The sequence below is a fragment of the Gadus morhua genome, chromosome 12 (assembly GCF_902167405.1).
Source record: "Gadus morhua chromosome 12, gadMor3.0, whole genome shotgun sequence".
NCBI lineage: Eukaryota > Metazoa > Chordata > Actinopteri > Gadiformes > Gadidae > Gadus > Gadus morhua.
Window position 1 is genome coordinate 26,359,041 of NC_044059.1, and position 21,880 is coordinate 26,380,920.

At 48.9% G+C, this 21,880-nt stretch overlaps 1 protein-coding gene across 1 annotated transcript in view; it reads left to right on the plus strand.

The window, feature by feature from the left end:
- Nucleotides 1-953: 953 nt before the first annotated feature.
- Nucleotides 954-21,880, plus strand: part of fbn2b (fibrillin 2b) — a gene marked incomplete at its 5' end in the record, with an annotated part of 37,151 nt that continues 16,224 nt past the window's right edge. Inside the window, 34 exons of the mRNA XM_030372442.1 lie at nt 954-1,143; nt 2,400-2,684; nt 3,124-3,264; nt 3,539-3,661; nt 3,791-3,916; nt 4,287-4,409; nt 4,746-5,021; nt 5,626-5,679; nt 6,015-6,140; nt 7,387-7,512; nt 8,083-8,202; nt 9,310-9,447; nt 9,582-9,632; nt 9,968-10,093; nt 11,147-11,374; nt 12,582-12,707; nt 13,202-13,330; nt 14,095-14,220; nt 14,803-14,928; nt 15,086-15,208; nt 15,596-15,721; nt 15,893-16,018; nt 16,297-16,419; nt 16,790-16,912; nt 17,220-17,345; nt 17,577-17,699; nt 18,372-18,494; nt 19,036-19,197; nt 19,536-19,604; nt 19,720-19,845; nt 20,146-20,271; nt 20,647-20,796; nt 21,458-21,529; nt 21,745-21,870. Coding sequence (XP_030228302.1) covers nt 954-1,143; nt 2,400-2,684; nt 3,124-3,264; nt 3,539-3,661; nt 3,791-3,916; nt 4,287-4,409; nt 4,746-5,021; nt 5,626-5,679; nt 6,015-6,140; nt 7,387-7,512; nt 8,083-8,202; nt 9,310-9,447; nt 9,582-9,632; nt 9,968-10,093; nt 11,147-11,374; nt 12,582-12,707; nt 13,202-13,330; nt 14,095-14,220; nt 14,803-14,928; nt 15,086-15,208; nt 15,596-15,721; nt 15,893-16,018; nt 16,297-16,419; nt 16,790-16,912; nt 17,220-17,345; nt 17,577-17,699; nt 18,372-18,494; nt 19,036-19,197; nt 19,536-19,604; nt 19,720-19,845; nt 20,146-20,271; nt 20,647-20,796; nt 21,458-21,529; nt 21,745-21,870 — 4,564 coding nt within the window. The remainder of the gene's footprint in view (nt 1,144-2,399; nt 2,685-3,123; nt 3,265-3,538; nt 3,662-3,790; nt 3,917-4,286; nt 4,410-4,745; nt 5,022-5,625; nt 5,680-6,014; nt 6,141-7,386; nt 7,513-8,082; nt 8,203-9,309; nt 9,448-9,581; nt 9,633-9,967; nt 10,094-11,146; nt 11,375-12,581; nt 12,708-13,201; nt 13,331-14,094; nt 14,221-14,802; nt 14,929-15,085; nt 15,209-15,595; nt 15,722-15,892; nt 16,019-16,296; nt 16,420-16,789; nt 16,913-17,219; nt 17,346-17,576; nt 17,700-18,371; nt 18,495-19,035; nt 19,198-19,535; nt 19,605-19,719; nt 19,846-20,145; nt 20,272-20,646; nt 20,797-21,457; nt 21,530-21,744; nt 21,871-21,880) is intronic.

Genomic DNA, 21,880 nt, shown 5'->3' on the forward strand with positions numbered 1-21,880 from the left:
TGTCGTACTACATTGGCGAGGATTGCTCCACATGGAACTAGTTAATTCCAGACTCCTGCCTCATTAGCACGGTTAATCGACTTGCAACCCCCCCCCCCCCCCCCCCCCCCCCCCCCCCCCCCCCCCCCCAAAAAAAAAACGCCTGATTCCTCCTTTCGTCTACCCCCCCCCCCCCCAGCTTACCCCATGCCCCGTCTCCATGTTTATCTGAGTCCTTGTCCAAAACACTCTCTCTCACACATTTGTTTACTTTCTCAAACAGCAGACGCACATGTTACACACATTCCTCCTCGATGGTATCAGCCCCGGCTTACGGGCGTTTAACTCACGCGCACACGCACGCACGCGCACACACACACAGACACACAGCGAGATGCGACCGGATGAATACACACACACCCGCACATACACACACACGCAAAAATGCGCCCCACCTCTGACCTGGGAGACTGTAACTAATATGAGGCCTCAATGTGAGCCTCCAGTCGCTGCGCCATTCTGGGAAGTTCCCAGCCTATGAGGCGGTCTCCTTCCCAGCTTCCATGGGAAGGACCGGTCTCACCTCTGACCTCTGAGGGAGGAGAGGGGGGTAAAGAAAATGACGCAATAACCACTCCCATGCCTTCACGTTGGTGTTGTTCAGGGTCACGTTTAGGGACGAACATTTTCAGATGAAATTAAAGGAAGCAAAAAACTTGAACTTAGTCATCCCTCACTTTTCGCCCCCGCCTCTCAAGTCAGTCGTTTGGACGGATACATCTATCTGGAGTGTGTTCTGATAGCAGTCTCACTGTAATTTAACCTCTGTTCCTCTCTCTCTCTCTCTCTCTCTCTCTCTCTCTCTCTCTCTCTCTCTCTCTCTCTCTGTCTCTGTCTCTGTCTCTGTCTCTGTCTCTGTCTCTCTCTCTCTCTCTCTCTCTCTCTCTCTCTCTCTCTCTCTCTCTCTCTCTCTCTCTCTCTCTCTCTCTCTCTCTCTCTCTCTCTCTCCAGACCAGCGTATAGGAACCTGTTTCTCTGCGCTGGCTAATGGCCGCTGTGCGGCGGAGCAGACCGGCCAGTACACCAAGATGCAGTGTTGCTGTGACAACGGGCGCTGCTGGGCCCTGAGTCTGATCCCCGAGATGTGCCCGGTCCGAGGCTCCGGTGAGTGTGTCCCCCGTGCTCACACACACACACACACACACACACACACACACACACACACACACACACACACACACACACACACACATGCACCAGACACACACACACGCACGCACACACAAACACACACAGACACACACACAAGCACCAGACACACACACGGACGCACGCACGCACACACACATAAACACCTTCACGCAGACACACAAACACACACATAAACAACTTCGCAAAGACACTTATGCACATACGCACAGATACATATAAACATGCACAATGACACACAAACAGACATGGCCGCACAAACCCACATAAACATACACACACTCACACGCACACATAAACACGTTTGCGTCGTAGACCCACACGTGCACATATGCACAGATACATATAAACACGCAAAATAACACACAAACAGACATGGGCGTGCGCACACACACACACACATCCAAACAGACTCACAGGCGCGCATGCACACAAAACCACATACATATGTAAACAAACATAGACACACACAGAGACACACTCGAAAGGCTCATTCTGCACAGGGATTCCTGAGTTGTGAGTCAGACAGATGACTCCCAAATGTCTGACTCAACATAAATTGCAAGGATTCATTGTTGGCGTGGATCTGTGTTTTGGTTTCCATCCTCTTTCAGTGTAGACCTTGAGATGAATGTGTGTGTGTGTGTGTTTGTGTGTGTGTGTGTGTGTGTGTGTGTGTGTGTGTGTGTGTGTGTGTGTGCGTTGTGTATGCACGCGATGATCCCGAGCGGCGCCGCGGCCGTTACTGATTAGCGTGACGTCGTCGTCCGACTGATGTCATCTCAGAGACTCGGTGTGAACCTGGTGACCCCTGGGCCCCCGCTGTCAAGTTGGCGTCCGCTCTGCTGCGTGCAGATGTAGCGTCCCCCTCTGAGCCTTACTACACCGGGGCTGCCTGTGTGTGTGTGTGTGTGTGTGTGTGTGTGTGTGTGTGTGTGTGTGTGTGTGTGTGTGTGTGTGTGTGTGTGTGTGTGTGTGTGTGTGTGTGTGTGTGTGTGTGTGTGCGTGCATCTAATTCCTATCCTGATACGTCGTAGTCAGCCGATACAAAAACGCCACGCTTTGCACTTTCCCCGCTTGTTGACAAACGAAAGAACAGGCCGCGTTCCTTTATCTGTCACAACGTCACGTTCCCCCGAGGCCTGATCGGAGGCTCTTTTTTTTCCTCTTTCATGTTTCTGTCCGTTTGACCTCTGAACCCCTCTCCGCAGACGAGTTCAGACGGCTGTGCGTCGCCGGCATCCCCTACCAGGGCCACGGCTTCCCCAACGGGTACCCCAACGGCCACGCCCCCAACGGGCAGTTCCCCAACGGAAACTACAACTACGGCTACAAGTACCCCAACGGCAACGGTGGCAACGGAGGCGGGGCGGGCGGCGGAGGCATCGGAGGGAACGGAGGAGGATTTAACGGGAACGGCGGCGGGGGATTTAACGGGAACGGAGGAGGATTTAACGGGAACGGCGGCGGGGGACTTCTGACCCTGCAAAACATTGGTGAGAGATTCTCCGGAGGGAGACGGGATAGGCTGAGGGGAACGTCAATGCTCAACTGGACTTTTTAATGTTATTGAGTCATACTTTGTTTAATACATTAATAAATAATAAATAAATGGGTAAACCCTGCAATTTTTTGTGCTGGACACTTGTTCCATGAACCTTCTTACTTCTGCGACAGAGATAGATTGCTGTTTCTCTTTCTTCTGACAAATGTACTTATTGTAAGTTGCTTCGGATAAAAGCATGTGCTAAATGCCCTCAATGTAAATAAAAATGAAGATTTATATTTATAACTGAGGAATTATTTCATGCCAAAGCACAAATATGTATATAATATGTGTATGAATATGCCAAAAATGATCTAAACGCAATATCAAAAATTTAAAAATACGATTTATTGAATTGTATATTAACGTAATTCTTCTGCTCCCATCAGGTTCCACGCAGAACGACACCATCGACGTGTGCAAACACTTCACCAACCTGTGTCTGAACGGACGCTGCATGCTGACGCCGGCCAGCTACCGCTGCGAGTGTAACAACGGCTACAAGCAGGACGTGCGCGGAGAGTGCATCGGTAAGACACGCACATGCACGTGCACAGATAAGAAATCCATACCTAGAAGCTGTCCAACCTAGAGGTCTTAATGACTTGTACTGCACTGCCATCTGTTGTTCATGTGGGGAATTTAAAGCGAGCCATAAAGGCTTTCTGCTGCATGTGTTGGATGAAGTACAACTTGTACTTAAACATGGTGATGCGTGTTCAACTGATCGATAATCAATTAAACGTATACATTGTCAAACTTGCAACACTTCTGCATCCGTGGTCCCTGTGTCTCTCCTCTAAGCAGACGATGACGAGTGTGTGAGCAACCCCTGCATCAAGGGCGACTGTGTCAACACCCCTGGGTCGTACCACTGCAAATGCCACGAGGGCTACCACGCCACGGCCACCAAGCTGGCCTGCCTTGGTAAGTGCCGGTTTGATTCCCCTTCATGGTCTTCGTCCACGTACGGTGCTCCCTGCAACCTACGGACGGCAGCGAGGGCAAGCGGTCGATCGAAAGGCTTGTCACACCTTCTCCTTCTCCTGCCCTCAGACACCGACGAGTGCATGGTGAATGGGGTGATGTGTCGCAATGGACGCTGCGTCAACACCGAGGGGAGTTTCCAGTGCATCTGCAACGCTGGCTTCGAGCTCACCACTGACCAGAAGAACTGCATCGGTGAGACCTCCGGTTGCACTCCAAGAGACCAAGACGCACGGCCCACTCTCCCTCCAAACCATCCAAATCCTTTTTTTGGGCAGTTTAATCTATGCCTGTTTGTGTGTGTGTGTGTGTCTGTGTGCGTGTGTGTGTGTGTGTGTATACTTCGGCATCTGTGTGCTTTTGCGTGTGTGTGTGTGTGTGTGTCTGCATCTGCGTGTGTGTTCGCGTGTGTGTGCATTTGCGTGTGCGTCTGTGTACGCGTCTGAATCTGCGTGCTTGTGTGTGTGTGTGTGTGAGAGGGCAGAGTAGATCCCAGGTGTGTGTGTGTGTGTGTGTAGGCAGGGCGTGCGGGTCTAACGCCGATCCTGTCCCCCTCCCTCTCTAGACCACGACGAGTGTGCCACCACCAACATGTGCCTGAACGGGATGTGCATCAACGAGGACGGCAGCTTCAAGTGCATCTGCAAACCCGGCTTTGCCCTGGCTCCCAACGGACGCTACTGCACAGGTACGTGATGACAATGATGGCATGATGCTGTGTTCACATAACGTGGAGGGTGGTGGTAAGAGGGTTTTACACAAGACCTACAAATAGTTATTATAGTGAGTTCAAGAGTAGGGTTAGGGTGTGATTATATAATTATTCCTGTGCTTTCTAAAATAAAAAAAATAAAATCCCTATGTTATTATTGTATAAATCGAGTACGTTCTCGGTTTTAAACCAGCACCTTGTACGTCTTCACGTCAGCAGCCTCTAGTGGCTCGAGTCGGTACTGCACCTATGGAAATAAACAGCAGCTTTAACGCTCTGCGGTCCCTCCCGGCGGCCCCCCCCCCCCACCAGACATCGACGAGTGCCAGACCCCCGGGATCTGCATGAACGGCCGCTGCATCAACGGCGAGGGCTCCTTCCGCTGCGAGTGCCCGCCGGGCCTGGCCATCGGCGTGGACGGCCGCGTGTGCGTGGACACCCACATGAGGACCACCTGCTACGGCGCCATCAAGATGGGCACCTGCTCCCGGCCGTTCCCCGGGGCCGTGACCAAGTCGGAGTGCTGCTGCGCCAACCCCGAACACGGCTTCGGAGAGCCCTGCCACCCCTGCCCGGCCAGGACCTCAGGTATGGGGGGGGGACACACTTCAGGGAGACACTTTTACATTAAGGGCATTTGGGGCTTTTATCCAAACAATAAGTACAATAACTTACAATAAGTACATTTTTCAGATTAAAGAGAAACAATATATGGCTGTCAGTACAGTAAGGAGGTTCATAGAACCAAGTGCCAAGCACTAACAATTGTTAGGTTAACCCATTCCCCGTATAAAGCGAAGATCGGTAGGATAAGACGCTACACAATGCTTAGTAGTATTTTTAGGGCCAGGAAGTGCAACATACAGCCGGGACCTCTGGTGGACAATTACGGTATAATTATTTTAGGTATGTTGCTATTCAGGCTTTCGCATTCTTGGACAAGTATTCATAATACCATCATCTTCATCATTATACCCGGAGAGGGAAATTTGAGTCCATATTTACATTGTAACCTATTATATCTCAAGATTTGGCCAAGGATCAGACTGTATCCCTACTGTGTTACCCTTCCCATTTCATGCATAATAAGTTTTAGTGTTTGGCTTTCCTTTAAGGACACAGAGGTGGCCTTGAATCTCAGATTGGATTGGATTTTGGTTTTAATTTTAATTTGATGATGTTATCTCTCTAGCTGAGTTCCAGGCGGTCTGCAGCAGTGGAATTGGCATCACAGCTGATGGCAGAGGTGAGAAAGACTCCAGGAATATACCACCGTGAAATCATGTCCTCATGTTTACTGAATATCATTATTATTGTTTGCACTTTTATGAATTAGTTATAGCAGAAGCCTTAGTATCCGTAGCAGAAGTAGTCATAGTAGAACTAGTAGTATTGTAGTAGTATAGTAATAGTAGTAGTATAATAGTAGTAAAATCTGTAGTAAGTAGTAGTAGTAATAGTATAATTAGTATTATTATAGTAGTAGTAGTCGTCATAGTAGTAGTAGTTGCAGTCGTAGCAGAAATACTTATAGTTCTTTGTAGTATTGTTTTGATAACCGATGATATTTCTCTCCACTAGACATCAATGAGTGCGCTCTGGACCCGGACATCTGTCAGAACGGCATGTGTGAGAACCTGAGAGGAAGCTACCGCTGCATCTGCAACATCGGCTACGAGTCTGACACCAGCGGGAAGAACTGTGTTGGTGAGTGGGCTGCAGAAGACACTAAACACCTGACACACTACATGGGACAGACTAGGAACTGTGTTGGTGAGTGGGCTGCAGAAGACACTAAACACCTGACACACTGCAGTGGACAGACTAAGAACTGTGGTGGTGAGTGGGCTGCAGAAGACACTAAACACCTGATACACTACATGGGACAGACTAGGAACTGTGGTGGTGAGTGGTCTGCAGAAGGGACTAAACACCTGACACACTACATGGGACGGACTAAGAATTATGTGGGTTAGTGGGCTGTAGAAGAGAATAAACATCTGACACACTGCAGGGGACAGACTAAGAACTGTGTGGGTTAGTGGGCTGAGGAGAGAATAAACATCTGACACATTGCTGGGGACAGACTAAGAACTGTGGTGGTGAGTTCGCTGCAGAAGACACAAAATCCCCCTAAACCACACTACAGGCTAAGGAACACACTAAAGTTGAGTCAGATGGTCCGTCTCCCTCTGAACCCTGTTGTTCAGCACAAGTCCACGTCTTAAGACTACAGATCACTTTCTGTTATAGGGTGTATAGGTAAAGTGAGAGCTGTGATATATTTTGCAGGACTTTCTCCTTGTTGTAACGGCAGACCGATAAACCCCCCCTGTGTTAATCATGGAGTTCTGCAGGGGAACGTCATCCCCAGTTACAAAGTCAAGCAACTCTTTTTGAAGGTGGAGAACTAAGAGCTGAGAGCTAGCGGTGTTCTGAAGTGATGTGCTGCCGTTCTCTCCCGAACGGAGAGGACATTATGGTTATGATCTATCCGCGGGAAGATAAGAAGTGAACTCTCCTCGTCGTACCGCCGCACAATGACAAACAGGATTCAGCGTGATGCTGTACGATACTAAACTACTCTTACTTTCTCCCTCTCTCTCCCTCTCTCCCCCCTCTTCATCCCACTCACCCTCCCACTTTCTCCCTCCCACTCTCTCCCCCTCTCTCCCTCTCTCCCCTCTCTCCCCCCTCTCCCTCCCACTCACCCTCCCACTTTCTCCCTCTCTCCCTCTCTCTCTTCCTCTCTCTCTCTCTCTCTCTCTCTCTCTCTCTCTCTCTCTCTCTCTCTCTCTCTCTCTCTCTCTCTCTCTCTCTCTCTCTCTCTCTCTCTCTCTCTCTCTCTCTCTCTCTCTCTCTCTCTCTCCCTCCCTCTCTCTCTCTCTCTCTCTCTCTCTCTCTCTCTCTCTCTCTCTCTCTCTCTCTCTCTCTCTCTCTCTCTCTACCACAGACATCAACGAGTGCCTGGTAAACCGTCTGCTGTGTGACAACGGCCTGTGCAGGAACACCCCGGGCTCCTACACCTGCTCCTGTCCAAAGGGCTTCGTCTTCAAACCCGAGTCCGAGACCTGCGAAGGTGAGTCTGTTCCCCACGCGCTTTTCAAGCGTGCTAAGACAGCATTAGTACCATGGAAACATGCTAGAAAACGCACACAATAGTACTACTGCTACAAACAGACACACACAACCAATATCTACAACCAGCTTTGAGATGCCTTATATATGGACAAACGTATTCACACTCAAACACACACACACACACACACACACACACACACACACACACACACTAACACACACACACACACACACACACACACACACACACACACACACACACACACACACACACACACACACACACACACACACACACACACACACACACACACACACACAGTGTAGTGATATTTCCAATAAACGTATTCATATATGCATGAATATGTAGCCAGAGAATCCATGTGTCAAGTGATCATCTCAGCCCTGACAATTAATGTGTGTGTGTGTGTGTGTGTGTGTGTGTGTGTGTGTGTGTGTGTGTGTGTGTGTGTGTGTGTGTGTGTGTGTGTGTGTGTGTGTGTGTGTGTGTGTCCGTGTCCGTGTCCGTGTCCGTGTGTGTGTCTGTGTCCTCCTCAAACGACATCAGACATCAACGAGTGTGAGTCCAGCCCCTGCATCAACGGAGTGTGTCGCAACGTGGCCGGGTCCTTCAACTGCGAGTGCTCCCACGGCAGCAAGCTGGACTCCACCAACACCATCTGCGTGGGTAAGGCTCCGCACCAGAAGCTGTCCTCACTAGACGCCTGACCAAAATGAAGACCAAACCGTCGGACGATGATATGTAGCGTGTGTTTGTGTCGAGTGCGGACATCGTGTGTCTTCGTGTGTGATGTTACAATTAACATATGATTTGAGACTCAGGTTGTGATTTAGAGTGAGTTTCCCCGAAGCCCTTAAGGCTGACTTTGTAGTCAACGTGTGAGAGGGAGCCAGTCCAAGTTTACCCCGGCCATCCAAAGAAATGCTCAACTTCAGATGGGATGAGCGCTGCCAGAGACCTGCATAATTCATGAGATGAATACATCTACATGGTCGTTATAGGACCCAGGGAGCTCTCATTTGAACTAAGTTCTAGTTTTTTGGTATGTATTCCCTAGGTCTAAAACGTTTGTTAGACTGTAGCAGGGCAGAAACAAAGCAGAAAAAGTTCTTGGGGCGTTGGTCTTTCGAGGGAGATGGTGAGAATACAGATGGCACTGTTAGGAGTTATGAGTTATTATACGGAGACACATCCATAATGTATGAGTTGGCCCAGCGTCAGTGACGTGGCTCTCTGCCTCCGCTTCGGTTGTGGTTCCGCTTTGAAGCCCCATTGCTCAGCGACCGCATTACAACAGGGATTTCCAAGTTCGGGTGAGCCTCTCATCCTGGGAAAATAAGCTGTGAGTGTAATGGGAATATAGTGACGCTTTCTGGGAGGGAATGCAAACTAGTACGCTGTGTTAACGTAACGAAACAAAGCCTTTCGGTAACCACGCCCTCGCCCGCGGAGAGACCCCCTAGTTCTCCACATGTTGTGTGTTTACGTGTCGTACCTTCATCACGTCCCTCAAGGCTTAGTTACGGTTGGACGTTGACGCAACGCAAAGACCACGCAGTTGCTTTGACGGAGTCGTGAACCTGTTTTGGTTCTGCATCTGGTTTAAGTTAGCGGACCAATCAAGGTGAAAAAATGTGGGAAGCACAAATAAGGCCCTTGCGGTGAACGCAAGGTGGTTCCACAAGAACGTAATGGGTCCGGATAACCCCCTTGCGTTGGGTCGACGTTGGGTCAAACTATAACTAAGCCTTTACTCTCTTACCCCCGTCACAGACAGCATGAAGGGCACCTGCTGGCTCAACATTCAAGATGGCCGCTGTGAGGTCAACATCAACGGAGCCACCCTCAAGTCGGAGTGCTGCTCCACGCTGGGGGCGGCCTGGGGCAGTCCGTGCGAGCGCTGCGAGATCGGTACCGTACACCAGACTGCAGACGGCGTTCATGAGTATATGGCGGTGAACATGCATGTGAAGTCTTGTAGCGCCTGGATGATTCATTACGTCTCTCTATACCCCCTCCCCCTCACCCTCACCCTCGCCGATCAGATACCGCTTGTTCGAGGGGATTCGCCCGTATGAAGGGAGTCACCTGTGAAGGTAAGCTATTCACGGTCACGTGATCAGTGCAGTCAGCCAATCACAGAGCGTTCATATGTCCGTGATGTATTTGTACTTGTCTCCATGCGTCCTCAATGCACGGGTGTAGCTACTTCACATGTTTTACATTTCACGTTTACATACAACCATTACAGCAGACACTATCACCCAAAGTGGCTGAGTTTCTAGAACAATTCTCCCAGATCTGACTGTGTGTAACATCTCTCTCTCTCTCTCTCTCTCTCTCTCTCTCTCTCTCTCTCTCTCTCTCTCTCTCTCTCTCTCTCTCTCTCTCTCTCTCTCTCTCCCCCTCCCTCCCTCCCTCCCTCTCTCAGATATCAATGAGTGTGAGGTGTTCCCCGGCGTCTGTACCAACGGCCGCTGTGTGAACTCCCAGGGATCCTTCCGCTGCGAGTGCGCCGAGGGGCTCACCCTGGACGGCAGCGGACGCACCTGCGTTGGTAAGACACGCAAAGGCACACACACACACATAGACACACACGCGCACACACATACACGCATACATACACACACGCACGCACACACATATAAATACATACACACACACACATATACTCTACATGCATGCATACGCACACACACACACACACACATGCACATAAAGACACACACACAAACATGCATTAATTCAGACGCAACACATAGACACACGCAGACACACACAGACACACACACACTCAGACACACAAAAAGATACCCACACCACCACACAAAGAGGCACACCGGTTGAAGAATAAAAAGGGCTGGTGGTTCCAGGTAAGGACGCTCTGGGCCCATCTCTCCTCTGTTTAGGCGGACCCCAGCTGCTGTCGCTAATTAGCTCAGAACTTCAAAGCTACAGCGGATGATTGACGCACCTGATTCAGTGCATGGGTGGAAAACTAATACACACTCTCAACCCAGACCATGACAACATCAGATCTGGGCTTTGTTATTGCTAGTGTAGACAAAAGTTGTTATTGCTTAAAGCTAGGGTAGGCAATTAGAGGAGAGAAAATAGCCAAAGCGAGATTAGGGATCTAACGAAAAATCTCTCCCATAACTTCGGGCCTCCCTCAAAAGCCACTCCCCCAAAACATGGGACTAGCTCGCTAACATTAGCATCACGGGCAGAGTGAGTGAGCGCAGGTAGCCGGGTGGGTAAGAAGACAGACAGGTAGACCGTCCAATCCTGATGAAGGGTCGGACGGCCTTAAGACAGGCCTGCGACAGCCATAGTAACCAAAGTTTTTTTAACGTAAATATGACCAAAAAAATGCTTCTATATTTAATTGCCTACTCTACCTTTAATTCTTAGAATTATATTCAGACAAGTTTCATGCTAGCCTCCTCCTCCTCTTCGTCCTCTCTCAACTCAGCACTCCCCTGACCTCTGTCCATCGTGTGTGTGTGTGTGTGTGTGTGTGTGTGTGTGTGTGCGTGTGCGTGTGCGTGTGCGTGTGCGTGCGTGTGCGCGTGCGCGTGTGCGTGTGCGTGTGTGTGTGCGTGCGCAGACGTCCGCAGCGAGCAGTGCTACATGAAGTGGCACGAGGACGAATGCGGCGAGCCGTTGCCGGGGCGATACCGCGTGGACATGTGCTGCTGCTCGGTGGGCTCCGCCTGGGGCATCGACTGCGAGGAGTGCCCCAAACCGCACACGCCCGAGTACAGCGCCATCTGCCCCCGGGGACCCGGCTTCTCCAACCGCGGGGACATCCTCACCGGGAGGCCCTTCTACAAAGGTATTTTAATCTCTTTATTGGTTATTTTTAACGTATATATTCACGAATCACAACGAGTGATATCACAGTGACAAGACGGACTCGTTTCTATACACAAACAGCTAAAATTAGAAACCTTCTACACAGGTACCCGAAATATAATATCCCAAAAAAATGTATCTGTCGAATGGAAACTCCAAAAATATCAACTGAGTTCAGCATCACCTGCTGAGATACTGTTCAGCAGTGGACGTTTTTGTCCACCGAGACCCTGAACCATAACCAGCCTTCGCTGGTTCCGGAGAGTCTCTGTGAGCCCGGGAATCGATGTGACACAAGGCAGTATCACCCGGAGGAATTCCAAGTGTATTGAGATACATTAAGCATATATACAGTGCGTTCAAGGGGACATCACAGAGTTATTTAGCAGATAAGAGTAAAGAGAAAACAGATGCGTCCACAGAAATGTGGCACACACACGGTTATGCTCGGAATAATGCATAGAGCTCACATGCAAGACACAACAACTAACATAGACTAATGAATAACAGGATGTGCGAGTGACACGTATGCACAGTGTCTGATGTAGAAGTAAAGATTGTTCGAATAATGACATTGATTGGTTTCATGATGATGAGAGGCAAAAATTCCAACAGTGACCTCAAGTTCATTCTGACATCTTGTTGTTAAGGACTGGCTACAAAATGCCTACAAGTAGACTGCAGACATGATCTAACTCCAAGTCAGTTGTCAGACAGAGAGAGAAAGAATGAGAGACATTTTGTAAAGACATCATGTCATCAATGAGAACAATAGTTTATGTCTACATCAAAGTTTCCTTGAAGCAATTTGATTACAATTCATAGCCTACAGACCGTGAAGGCAGCAATTACATGACCTCACTGAGCAATGCGTGTTGCTTATTCTCCTCGTTTCACAACACACGCGTACCCACACCCTACCCTGTCAACAGGCCTGTTTCTGTGACCATTAGTCAGGAATCCACCTGGACGTAAAACACTCCCAGGAGCTTTGAGTGTGCAATTTGGCTTTTTTTAACCCATCCATCTCTATCTCGCTCTCTGTGTATATCTCTCTCTCTCTCTCTCTCTCTACCTGTCCTTCTCTGTCTCTGTCTCTGTCTCTGTCTCTGTCTCTCTCTCTGTCTCTCTCTCTCTCTCTCTCTCTCCCTCTCCCTCTCCCTCTCCCTCTCCCTCTCCCTCTCCAGACGTGAACGAGTGCAAGGTGTTCCAGGGTCTGTGTACTCACGGAAGCTGCCGGAACACCATCGGCAGCTTCAAGTGCCGCTGCAGCGGTGGCTTCGCCCTCACCCCCGAGGAGAGGAACTGCACAGGTACCGAGACACTGAACCCAGAGCGTAGGAACCAAGGGGACCAGGGGTCTCTCTCCTGGCTCTGAAGACAGTCTAGACGAGCATGTGGTCCATACCCATAAGAGGTTACAGCGGGGGACCCAGGGGATCAATAAACAACAATACAAGTCTTTATGAATTTATGTTTATGTTGTTTTTTTATTAAGTCTGTGTTGTTTCACAAGACCTACGTGCCTTTATGCTTTCACTTCTATTTGATTTGTTTGTTTGAGGCCCTGAAAAGGGGAATACTGAATAGCGTAGAGAAACTATAATTATTTTGTTAATTATCGTTTGGGACGCGGTACTGATGATTATGATGATGGATCAGTTATCTGGTGGGTCCGGGGCCATCAGGACCATCCTGTGGGGGGGGGGGGGGGGGGGGTTCAGCGTGGCATGGCAAACGCTCAGACCCTCCCCCCCCACCCCCACTCGCCTGCCTGCTGCCGCTCACCAGTCCGGCCGTTCCTCAGATATCGACGAGTGCCGGATCTCCCCGGACCTGTGCGGCCACGGCGCCTGCGTCAACACGCCGGGCAGCTTCGAGTGCGAGTGCTTCGACGGCTACGAGAGCGGCTTCATGATGATGAAGAACTGCATGGGTGAGTCGGGGAACACAGACACACACACACACGTAAATACATATATCCATACAGTACATTGTATACATACACACAGTACACACACATACATACATACACACACACATACAAATTCACAAAGTACACACACAGAGATACATACACAAAGTACACACACATAAATACACAAAGTACGCACACATACATACACACAGACGCATATTCACATATGAAGACAAACAATTACAAACATATATATTCTAAAAGCAAACAAATGTACACATACCTTTAAGCATACCGACACGCACACACATTCCACCCCCCACCCCCCTCCACACACACACACACACACACACACACACACACACACACACACACATACACACAAACATGAATTAACTATTGCTCCCTAACTTAATGCAACTTCTTAAAGGTCTCTATCTTGAATGGTCACGTACCTCTTGGCCTCTCTAATATATCTCTCCCTTCATCTTGGTTATATTATTCTGTTTTTTCCTCTGTGCAACCCCCCTCCCCTCTCTCTCTCTCTCTCTCTCTCTCTCTCTCTCTCTCTCTCTCTCTCTCTCTCTCTCTCTTTCTCCTCATCCTCTCTCTCTCTCTCTCTCTCTCTCTCTCTCTCTCTCTCTCTCTCTCTCTCTCTCTCTCTCTCTCTCTCTCTCTCTCTCTCTCTCTCTCTCTCTCTCTCTCTCTCTCTCTCTCTCTCTCTCTCTCTCTCTCTCTCTCTCTCTCTCTCTCCTCCTCCTCTCTCTCTCTCCCCTCCTCAGACATTGATGAGTGCGAGAGGAATCCCCTGCTGTGCCGGGGAGGAACTTGTCTGAACAACGAGGGGAGTTACGATTGTGAGTGTCCCCCTGGACACTCACTCAGCACGGATGGTTCCGTCTGTGAAGGTGGGTCATAAATCAGTCTCTCTCTCTCTCTCTCTCTCTCTCACGCGCTCTCTCGCTCTCTCTCTCTCTCTCTCTCTCTCTCTCTCTCTCTCTCTCTCTCTCTCTCGCTCTCGCTCTCTCTCTTACACACACACATACACATGTACACACAACGAATTCACAAAGACACACAGCAAAAAAAAATGTTGCTTACTCATCTGGAATCCATCTTTAAGAAGTGTCGACTCCTCAAATGAATGAGGTTATGAACTTTTATTACAGTATGCAGTAAAATATAGTGTAGCATGGAATTGCTGTCTTATTTATTCTATTCTCAAGCGGATGAACAGCAGATGTTTGAACAGATCCATCATGTCATACACATCTTTTGCGGGTGACCTCCAAAACATCCCATTGTGTTGCTTCACAGTACATCGCGTGCATTGAAAACACAGAAAAAGATAAGACATGATTGATGAGAAGGGTGTGTGCGTACGTTTGTGTGCGTGTGTGTGCATGTGTGTGTGTTTCATGTATGTGTGTGTGTGAACGCGCGCGTGTATGTGTGCGTGTCTGTGCGTGCGCGTGTGTCTCTTCCTCCAGATGTCAACGAGTGCCAGCTGAGTGAGAACCTGTGCAGGAATGGCCACTGTGTCAACATGGTGGGAACCTACCAGTGCTCCTGTGACACCGGGTACCAGGCCACGCCTGACCGACAGGGCTGCGTCGGTGAGTGGCTCCGCCCACATTCAAACACGTTCCACAACGCTATTTTAGTCTCAAACTCTGGCACAAACTTCTCAAAGGTGAGAAGGTGATACGTTGTTGTTTATAGCGATTGTATTCAAGAGCGTGTTCATGAGAGGATGTGCGGTTGTTCCTCCAGACATCGACGAGTGCACCATCATGAACGGAGGCTGCGACACCCACTGCACCAACTCCGAGGGGAGCTACGAGTGCAGCTGCAGCGAAGGCTACGCTCTCATGCCCGACCTTCGAACCTGCGCAGGTAACAGACACCAGAAATCAGCACCGGGCCAGATCGCCATGTGAACCTCCCTTGAAGAGGAACGCTGTGGAACATCTGTATTGACGAGGGCCCTGTTCTTGTGGCTGGGTTTAACCTCGGCCGAACCCACTGGAAAAATCGGGTTTGAGTTTCTAGTGTGCAAATTATGGAATGATAAATAGTTGGTCATTAAGGAAAAGTACCAACAGATGGAAATCATGTAGTCCATTGCTGTTATATCTCTACATTGATAAGATAAGGTCAGGATGAGGTCCATACACCAAATAACTGGGGGCAAAAAAACAAATAGAACATTGCAATAAGATAAATATTTGTCTGTGGTCCATTGTTCTCCAATGACGTTACCATGACGACCGTACCGTTTAGACATCGACGAGTGCGAGGAGAACCCGGACATCTGTGACGGAGGCCAGTGCACCAACATCCCGGGGGAGTACCGCTGCCTCTGCTATGACGGCTTCATGGCCTCCATGGACATGAGGACCTGTATCGGTACGTGCCCGATCAACCGTTGATTATTGATTATTGATTGATGTTTCATTAACAGGGGACTTGTGTGGTGTGATCGCTGTTTGTTTCACTGTCCTGTTTCGCTGTCGAATCGAAAACCGCTTTTGAGTTTACGGTAACACATATGGCGTGTGCTCCTTCCCATCTGCCCAGATGTGAACGAGTGTGACCTCAACCCAAACATCTGTCTCCATGGCGACTGCGAGAACACCAAGGGCTCCTTCATCTGCCACTGTCAGCTGGGGTACTTTGTCAAAAAGGGATCGACAGGCTGTACAGGTACGTGTGGCACACACACACACACACACACACACCTAGGCATTCGTGCTTTCTATGACTAAAGATCTATTCTGCAGGTGACAAGTGTCTTATTATATCGTATTGCACTTAAAACATCGACGTTGTCGATATAGATTCCTTTTTAAAAACTCAAATGTCTCTCAAGAATCACATCACTCATTAAAAACAACTTGAACACAGAAAAAGCCAGAAAACCCCCTGAAAGCAGTGCGAAAGAAGTGTGAATGAGTGTCCTTTTCGCTCCCACCTCCCCTCAGACATCGACGAGTGCGAGATCGGAGCGCATAACTGCGACATGAACGCTGCCTGCGTCAACTCCCCCGGGAGCTTCAAGTGTCGCTGCAGAGACGGTTGGCTGGGAGACGGCATCAAGTGTGTGGGTAAGTCGCCCCTACGCTGAGAGGCAGAACCCCCGTACCTCCACAGATCATCGAGACCACCCACATGGCCATGGAATGGAACTGGTTTCAGCGGTACATATTAAAAACCACATGGCCACCAGAGACTTCAAAACATATGTCAATGTTGTCCCAACATGTAGGTCGACTCCAAGGAAAACATTTGATCGCTGATCTGATTTGAACTGCCCTGGACCATATTTCCTAAACTGTTAACATACTCATTGAGTTTTACCCTTTGCATTGGAAACAGATTTGATACTGCTTTGAAATGACGTGGAATGAGAATTTGATATTGTGTTCCTGCTAAAGATGAAACTTAGCGTGTACCTTGGGTGTTCTCGTTCCCCAGACCACGATGAGTGCTCTGCAGAAGAACACAACTGTAACCCCAACGCGGACTGCAACAACACACCTGGATCCTACCGCTGTACCTGCAAGGAGGGCTTCAACGGAGACGGCTTCTCCTGCTCGGGTACGGCCTGGACTTCACACAACCTTTACACCAGAGTTCATAAAGTTTAGTGGGATTCAATTAAAAGAGATGAAATTGAATGAAATTAACAGGACCTGAAGGAAATGAAATGAAATTAGATACATTTTAATTATTTTAGATTTGATTATATTCTATTTTATTTAAATTACTACATTTAAATATAATGAATCACCCTTCTCAGCTCTGATAACAATCCCCCATTGCAAGCAGGAAACATTCATCGTTCAATTTTTTTTGCAATTGTGTTTAAAATCCCACAACCAACCTTGTGATCCTCCCTGCCCAGACATGGACGAATGTGCGGACAACGTGAACCTGTGTGAGAACGGCCAGTGTCTGAACGCGCCGGGTGGCTACCGCTGCGAGTGTGAGATGGGCTTCACTCCAACTGAGGACAGCAAGGCCTGCCAGGGTACAGAACTCCATCACACTGTGGGCCAGACGGCTTGGCAGACGCACGGCGACAGAACAACCAAAACATTTCACCCCCAAGATGGAGCCAATGAACACACCACCGTCTGAATAACTACACGACATCCAAATACATTCATATCCGTTCAAGTTTTGCTCACATTTTGACCAAATGTTCATATTCATTTCATATTCATCCGTCTGTCCTTAACTTCCACTTCCTCCTCTCCAGACATTGACGAGTGTAACTTCCAGAACATCTGCGTGTTCGGACAGTGCCAGAACATTCCGGGCATGTTCCGCTGTGTGTGTGACGACGGCTACGAGCTGGACCGCAGTGGCGGTAATTGTACTGGTACGTACCGCCGGGTTCCTCAGGATTCTTTAGCCGTGACCCATCGAAGGCCATAACTCAAACAGGCTGCCCGCTGATCAAATCATGTCAGACTTTCGTTTTTTTCTGCGTATCCATTTACCCCTCTTTAGCTTATTCATTTCTAAAAAACAGTAAACCTGTCCTACCTGAGACGCACTAAGATAGTATATTTAGAACCGCATAAACACAACAGAGCCACTCCCGTAAGCTGGCATCAACGACGGGACAGGAATTGTAATGCGCTCGGACAGCCGCTGAACAACATCGGTAAATCAGAAGGAGCATCTAATAGACATCGCGCAACCTTGACGAAGGCAATGTCGTTTGTATTTATGTGTCCCGTTTGGCCAACACTGCCTCCACGCCCGCTAATCATTCACAGTAATGATTGGCAACACTTATATATCCATCAGACGCTAGCGAGCGTGATGTATCTGCATTAGCTGTCACTTTATTCCCCTCGTAACTCATTCTTGTTGCTGCCTCACCTTCGTGTCCGGCGGGCTGCGCGGCGAGGCTGTGAGGCTGGGTTTATGTCGCCGCATAAACAAGAGTCACTTTGTTTTAGGGCAAACTCCACTGCAGAGTATAAGCTAAGCTATGTGTGTGTGTGTGTGTGTGTGTGTGTGTGTGTGTGTGTGTGTGTCACAGACATCAATGAGTGCGCACACCCGGTGAACTGCATCAACGGTCTTTGCGTGAACACCCCCGGGAGCTACCTGTGTAACTGTCCGACCGACTTTGAGCTGAACCCCACCGGAGTGGGTTGTGTGGGTGAGTTGGGTTTCAGCCTCTCACGAGCTTATTATAGGGAAAACAAAGTGAAAGGAAAGGATGTACTCAACCCATGAGCCTCACTTAATTGTCATTGGCATCTATGTTATTCTCCAAGTATCTCACTCTGACTGAAACACCCAGTGTTTGCAAGGAGTCAGTACTTATGTCAAGGTGTATAGCCTTGTTATCTACAACCCCCTTCACTTGGTTTGAGATGACCACAGCAGGCTTTTACTGTAAACCAGTGGACGTCATGTAATGTAGACCCACTGTTAATTATCCTATCCTAGCTATTTTTGTTGTACACGGGGATGGGGTTAACCTGACAATTGTTAGTGCTTGGACCTTGTTTTTATGAACATCTTTAGTGTACAGACAGCAATATATTGTTTTACCTTCTTCTGACAAATGTAGGTACATGTAAATGTTAACAGGGAATATGGATGCTAACTCTCTCTTTAATCAGCCGGTAACAATCACACCCAGGTCATAGTCTCCCCCATGACGCCTGCTTGATGTTGTGGTCCGTTTGTTCCAGACACGCGCATGGGCAACTGCTTCCTGGACACGCTGGGCCGTGGAGACGGAGGCATCTCCTGCAGCGCCGAGATCGGCGTGGGCGTGACCCGAGCTTCCTGCTGCTGCTCCCTGGGAGGGGCCTGGGGAAACCCCTGTGAAATGTGCCCCGCCCCCAACTCCAGTGCGTACCTCACGAGAACAAGCGCTGTCCTAGCATGCCATTAATATTATTACTATTACTACTACTATTTCTATTATCTTATAGTTGTTTCGTTTTAATTACTTTTGTGTACCTTTGTACTATGTCCTTCAAATTAATTGTATTATCTCATCTCATTTACCCTATTATTATTATTATTAATAGAATGGAAATTATATGAAATCATATATGACTCAAGAAAAACTGTTGCTCTGTGGCTCAATGTTGAAAATCGTCGTTCACACAGTCAAAGTGTTGTGTTAAGGCTTTTTCATATAGATCTCAGAAGTTTAATTTGCGTTCATCTTTCTCTTCTGTAGCGGAGTACAAGACCCTATGTCCGGGAGGAGAGGGATTCAGACCCAACCCCATCACAGTCATCCTGGAAGGTAAACACCTCTCGTGGCACTAGCAACAGTAGCAACAGGTGCTCGGAGCAGCAGCACTAAGAGCAGTAATAAAGCATTCTTCGGTACCATTGACTGCGGTGTGTTTGTGTCGCAGACATCGATGAGTGCCAGGAGCTGCCGGGCCTGTGCCAGGGAGGGAACTGCGTCAACACCTTCGGCAGCTTCCAGTGCGAGTGTCCGGCGGGCTACTACCTCAACGAAGAGACCCGCATCTGTGAAGGTGAGGTCCCTGATCCTCGAAATCAAGTTTTGGATGACTTCAGCCATGATCCTTAACTCCAATCCTTAACTCTCGCCAATGATCAATCATACTCTACTTTGTTACCTTTGTACTACCCACGATGTCAAAGTTTTCCTAAGAATCATGTACACCCATTGCCTCATTGAATATATTATTGGTAACTTTGCTGGCCGAAGTGTACTAATAATAAGTTATTCTTCACTTACCCTGTATGGGTAGGTGACAGCCGTTCCAGCTGTCTTTGATCTTGTTCCTTCAACAACGTGTGCTTCTGTGCAGATATCGACGAGTGTACCGCTCATGTCGGGATCTGCGGGCCGGGGACGTGCTACAACACCCTGGGCAACTACACCTGCGTGTGCCCCCCCGAGTACATGCAGGTCAACGGAGGAAACAACTGCATGGGTGAGAAGGCACAAGATACATATAGAGATGTATACATGTCAATACGATGTCTCTCAACTGAAGAAGAAGTTTGTATGAGGCAGACGACTCACAGTCAATACAGACATATCGATTGGGCTTGCGGCCATTGCGGTCAGTGAAGGACAAACCCAGAACTTTTTTGTGGTGTCACCCACACCCTAACACACACACTATCCCTCCTCCAATTTTGTGATCATACCGCCGCCCAAAGTTAAAAAATCGTTACAAATATATTGAAAAGCGTGCTCCTCCTCCATCATATTTTCTACGCTCCGGTATAAATCCTATTGCCTGCGCGACCACATGGACGGAACTAATTTTGACCCCCTCTCTTCGCTCGCCGTATCCCCGCAGACATGAGGAAGAGCGTGTGCTACCGTAACTTCAACGACACCTGTGAGTACGAGCTGACCTTCAACATGACCAAGAAGATGTGCTGCTGCGCCTACAACGTGGGCAAGGCCTGGAACAAGCCCTGTGAAGCCTGCCCCACGCCCGCCACATGTGAGTGTCCCGCCGGCCCCCCCAGTCACCCTCACTCACCTGGAAACAGTACCATGCTACCATAGTATCATAGTACCACAGACCCTGGTCAACCTCACTGACCTGGAACCAGTACAGTATCACCATACTACCATAGTACCATAGACCCTGTTTCCCCCCAACTGACCTGGAACCATGGACTCAGTACTGTACCCCCCCCACCCCTTAACACACAGAGAAATGCATTTTAAAACTGTTCCCCTCTTAACACACAGATGTATGCAGTCCTCATGACTGTGTATGAGACATGCATAATAAACTGTGCGTAGGTATCGTCTTTAAACTTCTCCGACAAGCGTTTCATCCATCTCCAATACAGTCGCTCAAACCTTCCTCATCTTTGGTGTGCTGATACCTCCCCCCTGCTTCTGAGTTTAGTTTGGCTACGCTTGAGAGACGGGGGGGGGGGGGGGGGTTCAGGGTGCAGTTCCGGTCGCAGCCTGCACCCTTTCCTCGTCGAGTTCCCCAGTAGGGGTCTGACTGTGTTGACTGACTGTGTTGACTGACTGTGTTTTCTCACTGTGTTGACTGACTGTGTTGTCCGACTGTGTTGACTGACTGTGTTGTCCGACTGTGTTGACTGACTGTTGACTGACTGTGTTCCTTCTCCCGCTCGTCTCAGCTGAGTACCAGCTACTCTGCGGTAACCAGGCTCCGGGGTTCATCATCGACATCCACACCGGGAAACCCATCGGTAAGGTCGCACAGGGTCAAAGGTCGACCCTTGGGGGGGTCACAGCGTTTGGGGTGATCAACAATCTCAATTGTATTTCATTCAGGATTTGTTTTGCAAAAGTTTGTCGGATTGACGTTTGTCGTTCGATTCGCGGCTTTTCGATCAATGCAGTCTCATGTTGTTTAGAGATGTGATATTATCGATCCATCTGATTGATTGTGGTCTGGTTGCAGATATCGACGAGTGCCGGGAGATCCCGGGGATCTGCGCCCACGGCGTGTGTATCAACCAGATCGGGAGCTTCCGCTGCGAGTGCCCCATGGGCTTCAGCTACAACAACAACATGCTCATCTGCGAAGGTAAGCGTTC